This window comes from Dipodomys ordii, unplaced genomic scaffold, assembly GCF_000151885.1.
Source record: "Dipodomys ordii isolate 6190 unplaced genomic scaffold, Dord_2.0 Scaffold27, whole genome shotgun sequence".
Lineage (NCBI taxonomy): Eukaryota > Metazoa > Chordata > Mammalia > Rodentia > Heteromyidae > Dipodomys > Dipodomys ordii.
The window spans coordinates 3,060,642-3,069,071 of record NW_012267243.1 but is presented as its reverse complement, the minus strand read 5'-3'; the positions used below and the strand labels follow the sequence as shown (position 1 = coordinate 3,069,071).

The window sequence follows — 8,430 nt, the reverse complement described above, 5'->3', positions numbered from 1 at the left end:
AAAAAAAAAGAACTTCGGGGAAGGGAGGGAGGGAGGGGATGGTAGGGGGAAAACAATGGAGGGGCTAACAATGTTCAAGAGGAAGTGTACTCCTTACCTCACTCATGTAACTGTAACCCTCTGTATAGTATCTTTACAATAAAAAATTAAAAAAAAATATTAGGTCAGGCATCGGCTCACACCTGTAATCCTAGCTACTTGATACTGACACCTCCAGATTGCCATAAGATCCAGCCCCATAAAGAAAGTAGAGCTGTGCCTCAGTGGTAGAATGCTAGCCTTGAGCGTAAAATATCAGGGACTCTAGGCCCTGAGTTCAAGCTCTACAACTGACCACAAAATTTCAGTAGTTTTACTTGCAATACATTGTGATTATGTGGATTGCTTAGGAATCACAACATTAGAAAAATAGGGTGTGGCTGGGCACCAGTAGCTCATGCCTGTAATCCTAGTTCTCAGGAAGCTGAGATCTGAGGATTGAGGTTCAAAGTCAGCCTGGCAGCCAAGTCCATGACACTTCAATTAACCACAGAAAAGCAGTTGAGCTCATGGACAACACCCAGGCCCAGAGTTCAAAGCCCCACCATCAACAAAAAGATGTGCATAAAAAATGGGGATTTTAGGTACACACAGTACTGTGGAGTTGAGTGTAAAGCAATGAAGGATATAGTTCTTATAGTTCAGTTTTAAATTCCTTTTGGCTATATTCAGATTTGGCTATGTAGGTTGTAGAATAAGGTTCTGACCTGCTTATTACATGGTTAAAAGGGTTTGCTTATGTGATTTAGGTTAAAGTTACTGAGATGAGTGGCATTCTGGGTTATTGAGTGATTCCTTAAAATTGGGACTATGGAAGGGCTTGATTTACTGTTGCTAACTAAATATGGAAGAAGGCCTTGAGGCAAAACAACTTCAAGTTGAAGTCAGGACAAGTCAAAAATCAACTTCGATCCCTTGGTTTCTGTCAAGTAGCAAGGAAGCATCCTTCCCTGGAGAGTTGAATATTATCCCAGGCTTCCTACCTACAGAATTACGTTGAAACCGGTTTTTATGACAGCAACAGAAAATGACTTAATTCAGTCTCAGGTTTGTAAGCCTAGGTACTCAGGAGGGTATAAATCCCAAGTGTCTGGTAATAAACCAGCAAGAAACCATAAGAAAGCAGGGCACTGGTGGTTTGCACCTGTAATCCTAGCTATTCTGGTGGCTGAGATACAAGGATCATGGTTCAAACCCAGCCTGGGCAAGAAAATCTATAAAAGTCCCATGAGGCTCTTATCACTAACAAAAGTACTCAGTAAAAGCTGGAAGTGGCTCAAAAGTAGAGCACTAGCCTTGAGCAAAGTATTTGTTCAGGGACAGGACAGGCAGAAAGGAGGAATAAAGCCTTAAAGATGTGGCTCAAGAGCCGGGCACCAGTGGCTCATGCCTGTAATCCTAGCTACTCAGGAGGTTAGAGATCCAACCAAAAAAAAAAAATGGCTCAAGTGGTAGGGCACCAACCTGGACCAGAAAAGTTAAGGGAGAGATGTGGGCCCTAAGTTTGAATCCCAGTGCTGGTAAACAAAGCAAGGTCTTTTTGGTTGGTGGTGGGGCTTGAACTCGGCCTGGGTGCTGTCTCTCAGCTCTTCAACTCAAGGTGAGTGCTCTACCACTTGAGCCACAGTGCCAATTCAGGTTTTCTGGTGGTTAATTGGAGATAAGAGTCTCATGGACTTTTCTGCCTAGGCTGGCTTTGAACCAGTCCTCAGATCTCAGCCTCTTGAGTAGCTAGGATTACAGGCGTGAGCCACCAGCGCCTACATCATGAAGCAGGATGTGGTAGCACAAGCTTTTGAAGTCCCAAATAGGCCAGAGATCAAAGGCTATATCCAAGCCCAAAGAAAAGTCACAGGAGGGATTGGAATTGGGAGGCCCTGAATTCAGATTCTAGTACTGCAAAAAAAAAAGGGTGACTATATCACATAAGTGTGCAAGAAAACTAGTTTGCTCAGATAAAGGAGTGATGTTCTCAAAGTGGTTATTTTAAAAATGAGTGAAAACATTTAAATGTTTTAATGTTTTTATTAAGCTTTACATTTAAAACTACCATTTCTGTGGGGTATGAAAATTGTTTGCTTAAAGTCCTGAAGTACACACATTTGTCCAGATGCTTTTAACTGGTGACTATTCTGATATCTCCCTTCAAATTTGCTTCTATCTTATTATTATTCATCTCCAGATTCAGGTTCTGCATTACTTTAGAGAGCATTTTGTCATCTTTTTTGTCTCCAGAAGCTGCCCCTTTGTTCAGAGCATCTTCTGCCACAATAAAAAATTGTTCAGTTGGTTGAAGAATGCTGACTCCATAGCCATTGTTACTGTAAATGTGATTATTAGTCATCTTCAATTTGGGCGCTGGAAGGACCTGTTGAGTTATTTGAGGAAATATTTTAGTTTTAATATAAAAAATTAGCAGCTAGGCTGAATATATAAAGTTGACACATTTTTGTGCTAAACAGTTTTTTCTTTTGTGCTGGTCTTGGGGCTTGAACTCTGCTGTCCCTTAAGGTTTTGCTCAAGTCTAGTGCTGTACCACTTGAGCTATCACTTTTTTGCTGATGGAGATTAATCAGCAAATTGGAGTCTCCAAAATTTTCTGCCCAGGCTAGCTTCAAACCATGATTCTCAGATCTCAGCCTCCCGAGTAGCTAGGTTTTCAGGTGTGAGCAACCGACACCTAATAGTACTAGCTAATATTCGCTGGACATGCTTAATGTAAAAATACTAAATGAAATTTTGTCAGTTTTTTTTATTATAAACTTACATAAAATGTTTCAAATTGAGAGGGTCTCAATTTGAAGCCATCTTAAGACCCCACCTCCTGTGCACACACACAACAGCAGCACCAACAAAATATGTAGTCTAGATGGGATATAATCAGTGAAGGTAACCCCTAATACATGATAAAGCAGGAAAAATAATGTCACATAATGTAATTTTGGAAAAGATGGAATTGGACATGGCAGTACATATAGCACAGCATCATTGGCCAGCATGGCCATGTGTTATCACAATTAGAGTTTTTTACAGTGTGTTCTGTGTGTGTGTGTGTGTGTGTGTGTGTGTGTTTGTGTGTTTCTGGTCCTGTTGTTTGAGCTCAGGCCTTGGACACTGCCCCTGAGCCTCTGCTCAAGGCTAGTGTTCTACCAGTTGAGCTAGATTACCACTTCTTTTTCGGAGTAGTTGATTGGAGATAAGAGATTCAAGGACTTTCATGTCCGGGCTGGCTTCTAGCCATGATCCTCACATCTTAGTCTCCTGAATAGCTAGGATTACAGGGTATGGGCCACCAGCGCCCAGCAGACAGTAACTAATTTGACTATAAATAGTCACTATTAAAGTTATATTGAAAAGGTTTCAGATAAAGGTAATAGCAACAACAGGATAATTTCTGGGAACAGCAACAACAATCTAGTGTGGCTTGAATATAATGCATTTGTAGAAAGAATGGAGGGATGGCTGGAGAAAGCATAGATCTTAACAGATTTTTTTTTTTTTTTTGGTGGCTGGTGGTGGGGCATGAACTCTGGGCCTGGGCGCTGTCCCTCAGCTCTTCAGCTCAAGGCTAGTGCTCTATCACTTGAACCACAGCATCACTTCCAGCTTTTTCTGCTTATGTGGTGCTGAGGGCTTGAGCCCTGGGCCTCATGCATGCAAGGCAAGCACTGTACCACTGAGCCACCTTCCCAGCCCCCTTAACAGATTTTATAACCCTGACAAAATTATGTGATTATTATATATGAATGTTTGAAGTCACATTCTAAGTTCTGATGTAAGGCTCAAGATTCTGCTGGGTTTTGTTGAGAAAGGGTCTAATGGAACTCGGGCTAACCTGTTTGGCACAAGTAATGTTTCAGATTTTTAAGGGAGTTTGAAATATTTGCACATAGAACTCTCGCTAACCAAGCTTGGCCTACAACTCTTCCCTGGATTACAGGCTGGCACCATCATACCCAGTAGGAACAGTTTTTGTTATTTTTCACTAAGGATCTTACCCAGGGTATTGCCATCATGGATATACATACCTAACCCTTTTTGTTTCTGGGACAGGATCTTACTATGTATCCCAGACAAGCCTTAAATAAGATCTTACTTTGGCCTCCTGAGTCACAGAATTACAGGCATGTGCCACCATGCCCGGCAAGCCACCAGATGCGGGTGTTACTGGTCTTTGGCTCATTTTGAGCTCAGTGTCACTTAAGAACCTGATAGAACAAATTCTGTCTTCAATCTTACTGAATTGTTAACTGAAGGAAGTAACTCTTCAGGAGACATTGTGAAGTGTATTAACATTTAGGTACCTCTAACAAATTTAAAAAAACTTCAGAGCAGAAACAAATTTTTTGTTTCAGTTGTGGGACTTGAACTTAGGGCCTGGATGCCATCCCTGAGTGCTTTTGCTCAAGTCTAGTATTCTACCACTTTGAGCCACAAAGCCATTTCTGGTTTTTGAGTGGTTAATTGGAGATAAGATTTGTCTCAGGTACTTTCCTGCCCAGGCTGGCTTTGAACTTTGATCCTCATGTCTAAGCCTCTTGAGTAGTTAGAATTACAGGTGTGAGCCATCAGCACCCTGCCAGAAGGGTTTTTCAGATAAATTTCAAAATTACACAGGGCTTCAATTACCTGTTTACCTTATTGTTGACCAGTTCTGGCTTAGTGTTAGAAGTCAAGCTGGAGCAGATACAGAGGTCTACTAACTAATACAGGTTGAACATCTCTAATTCTGAAAAACAGAAATCTGAAATGTTCCAAAATGGAAACTTTGGATGCTGAGATGAGACAAGTGGAAAATTCAACTTCATGAAGCTTTGTATCACTCACAATTAGAATATTGTATAGGAATATCTACATAAAGCATGAATGACATTCCCCCAGACATGTATGCAAATATTGAAAACTCCCAAAATCTGAAAGTATTCGTAAAAGCATTTCAGATAAGGAATATTGGATGAACTACCCTTAAGTAGTTTAAGATGTGTTTGAAAAGACAATGGGCATTTCTAAAACAAATAATTACAACGTAGAAATGGAAGGGAAACTCAATGTTGAACTCATTACAGAAGCCTAGAGAGGAACCTGGAGAAACAGAATTTATAACAGCAGGAAGGAAAGAGAAGACATTGAGCAATTATTCCTCAAAATCTTTTTTTTTTTTTTTTTGTCGTGGGGCTTGAACTCTGGGCTTGGGCGCTGTCCCTCAGCTCTTCAGCTCAAGGTGAGCGCTCTACCACTTGAGCCACAGCGCCACTCCCGGTTTTCTGGTGGTTTATTGGAGATAGGAGTCTCACGGTCTCTCCTGCCCAGGCTGGCTTTGAACCTCGATCCATAGATCTCAGCCTCCTGAGTAGCTAGGATTACAGGCGTGAGCCACCAGCGCCCGGCTTGTTCCTCAAAATCTTTTTACCAACAGTTTAAATTTAAAATTACTAAACAGAGCTAAAATGACTTCCGATCAGCCATTATTTACACATACATGTAACTTTTCCAAATCAATTATCATTTTAACTAGATGGTAAGAATGAAGCTAATGTTTTATAAGCATTGCTTAGATATTTTATTTATTTATTTATTTTGGTCCGGTCATGGAGCCTGAACTCTGGGCTTGGGCGCTGTCCCTCAGCTCTTCAGCTCAAGGCTGGCACTCTACCACTTGAGCCACAGCGCCACTTCTGGCTTTTTTTTCCTGCTTATGTGGTGCTGAGGAATCAAACCCAGGGCCTCATGCATGCAAGGCAAGCACTCTACCACTGAGCCACCTTCCCAGCCCTGCTTAGATATTTTAGGATTCTACTTTAATCACTAAGACTGTACCTTCATATTAACTCCACCTAAAGTGCTTTTTGAACTGTCACTGGTTCTGAGATTATTACAGTGGTGAATTTCATTCCTTTCCAAAATGGCTACACTCCCGGGATATAGCTCAACACCAGCACCCTATAAAGGAAAAGCAAATAAAAGAAATTACAAGGCATGTACACAATTCCTGCTTCAACTTACTTTTTTACTGGAATATTTTGTAGTGGTTGGGACCCAGCCCCCAAGGACTTATGGATGCTAGGCAAGTTGCTTTATGTGCACTACCCCAAAACTAAAATTCTCTTATTAATAAGCTAATCTACTAAGCTACATAGTTCATGCAATAACCGAGTTGTTTGTTTTTTTAATGCACTGAATAGTCATTGAAGTACTGTTGCAGTCACATCCAAGCCCAAGACTGCTGTCTCATTTTTGTGTAATTGGGTCTTTGTCTCCTGCTATTAAGGAAATAAGCTTAACAAGGTTCACACCGGCTGACAAATGTCAATTTAACTTTGACATTGCATTTGCAGTTACACAGGGCAGACCTTGGGTCTGCAACAAGCTTACAGAAATTACTGTTATATGAATCGAGAACTAAAAATTAAGCTGGGTACTGGTGGCTCACGCCTGTAATCCTAGCTACTCAGGAGGCTGAGATTTGAGGATCTTGGTTCAAAGCCAATCCGGGCAGGAAAGTCCATGAGACTCTTATCTCCACTAGAAAACCGTAAGTGGTGCTGTGGCTCAAGTGATAAGAGTGCTCCCCTTGAGCTGAAGAGCGCAGGGACAGCACCCAGGCCCAGAGTTCAAGCCCCACGACCGACCAAAAAAAAAAGAACTAAAAATTTTACAGGTGCTGGTGACTCACGCCTGTAATCCTAGCTACTCAGGAGGCTGAGATCTGAGGATCATGGTTGGAAGCCAGCCCAGGCAAGAAAGTGTAAGACTCTTATCTCCAATAAACTATTCAGAAAAGGCCATTAAGTGGTGCTGTGGCTCAAGTGGTAAGAGTCTAGCCTTGAGCAAAGGAAGCTCAGGAGTCAGCACCCAGGCCCAGAGTTCAAGCCCTAGGACTGGTTACAACAAAAACAAATACAAATTTAAGAAAGCTTTGTGAATACAGATGTATATTGGTATAAATGGGTATGTGTGTGTGGAATCAACATGGAGAGATGTTAAAATATTAAAAACTATTAGAGAACTACCTTTGAGGTAAGCTGATGTCAAACTTTTTTACCCATTTGAGTTCTAGGAGCCTAGGAGTCTTTGTGTTGTTTGGAGGGTTGTGGTGTGTGTGTGTGTGTGTGTGCGCGCGCGCGCGCATGTGTGTGTGTGTGTGTGTGCAGCAGTTAAACTCATAATTGGAGCACTGTCTTAGCTTTTGTGCTCAAGGATAACACTATCACGTGAGCCAAAGCTTCGTTCCTGGCTTTTTGGATCATGGACTTTCTTGCCTAGGCTGGCTTTGAACTGAGATCTTCACATTTCAGCCACCTGAGTAGCTAGAATTACAGGTATGAGCTACCAGCACCCAGTAAATCTGTTGTTTTAATAGTTTATAAATATATAAACATGAATAGATTTATGCATTATATACATATATTTATACATTATATACATGTTCACATTTCCCAATGTTAAATGGCATTTGGTTGATTTTTCTCATTTTCTGGGTTAAAGTATAGTTCCTTTGAAAAATAAATTGCTATGTTTGAATGCAAAGATTCCTCACAGTCATTACCTATAGTCATATAAAACCATACTTTGATAGAATGAAATACCTGGGCACCAGTTATTTCACTGTCTGTAATTGTCAAAGCAGCCCCCGTAAGAACACACACTCCTGTTCCTTCACATTTTAATATACAGTTTTCTAGAGTCATGTGACCTGACTCTACCACCACAATACCATCAACCGTCCCTTGTTGTATCAAAGAGAGGTGCATTAGTTTCACATTGTCAGCTTTGGAGACCACGAAGCTGTCATGAGAAGGGTCAGAAGTAATCATAATTTCTTCTCTCTTTCCAACTCCTGGTGTATAGGGACAAAAACAAATCAATATTTTTCTTTCAAATATTTTCACCAAAAGTTACATATATGTATATATAAATGATTCCATTGTGAACTATAATACAATCTTTTGTCCATATATTGATGCCATAGTGGAAAAATATGTTTATGATCATAATCTAAATGTACTAGTAGCATTTATTCCGCTAAGTATTTCCCTAAATTTTACAATCAGGTGAGTACAGATATCTGAGCTACAAAATATATGCCAAAGTTTTCTTTTGGTGCCAGTACTGGGGCTTGAACATCAGGGCCTGGGTATCATCTCCTATCTTTATTATTATTATTATTTTGGTCGGTCGTAGGGCTTGAACTCTGGGCTTGGGCGCTGTCCGTGCACTCTTCAGCTCAAGGCGAGCACTCTACCACTTGAGCCAAGACACCACTTCTGGTTTTCTAGTGATTTATTGGAGATAAGAATCTCATGGAGCCGGGCGCTGGTGGCTCACGCCTGTAATCCTAGCTACTCAGGAGGCTGAGATCTGAGGATCGCGGTTCAAAGCCAGCCCGGGCAG

At 41.1% G+C, this 8,430-nt stretch overlaps 1 protein-coding gene across 1 annotated transcript in view; it reads right to left on the bottom strand.

The window, feature by feature from the left end:
- Positions 1-1,936: 1,936 nt before the first annotated feature.
- Shcbp1l (SHC SH2-domain binding protein 1-like) overlaps positions 1,937-8,430 on the bottom strand; it is a 22,318-nt gene continuing 15,824 nt past the window's right edge. Inside the window, exons 9-11 of the mRNA XM_013015509.1 lie at positions 7,626-7,876; positions 5,857-5,979; positions 1,937-2,407 (exon numbers count right to left, since the gene is read on the bottom strand). Coding sequence (XP_012870963.1) covers positions 2,156-2,407; positions 5,857-5,979; positions 7,626-7,876 — 626 coding nt within the window. The 3' untranslated portion in view covers positions 1,937-2,155. The remainder of the gene's footprint in view (positions 2,408-5,856; positions 5,980-7,625; positions 7,877-8,430) is intronic.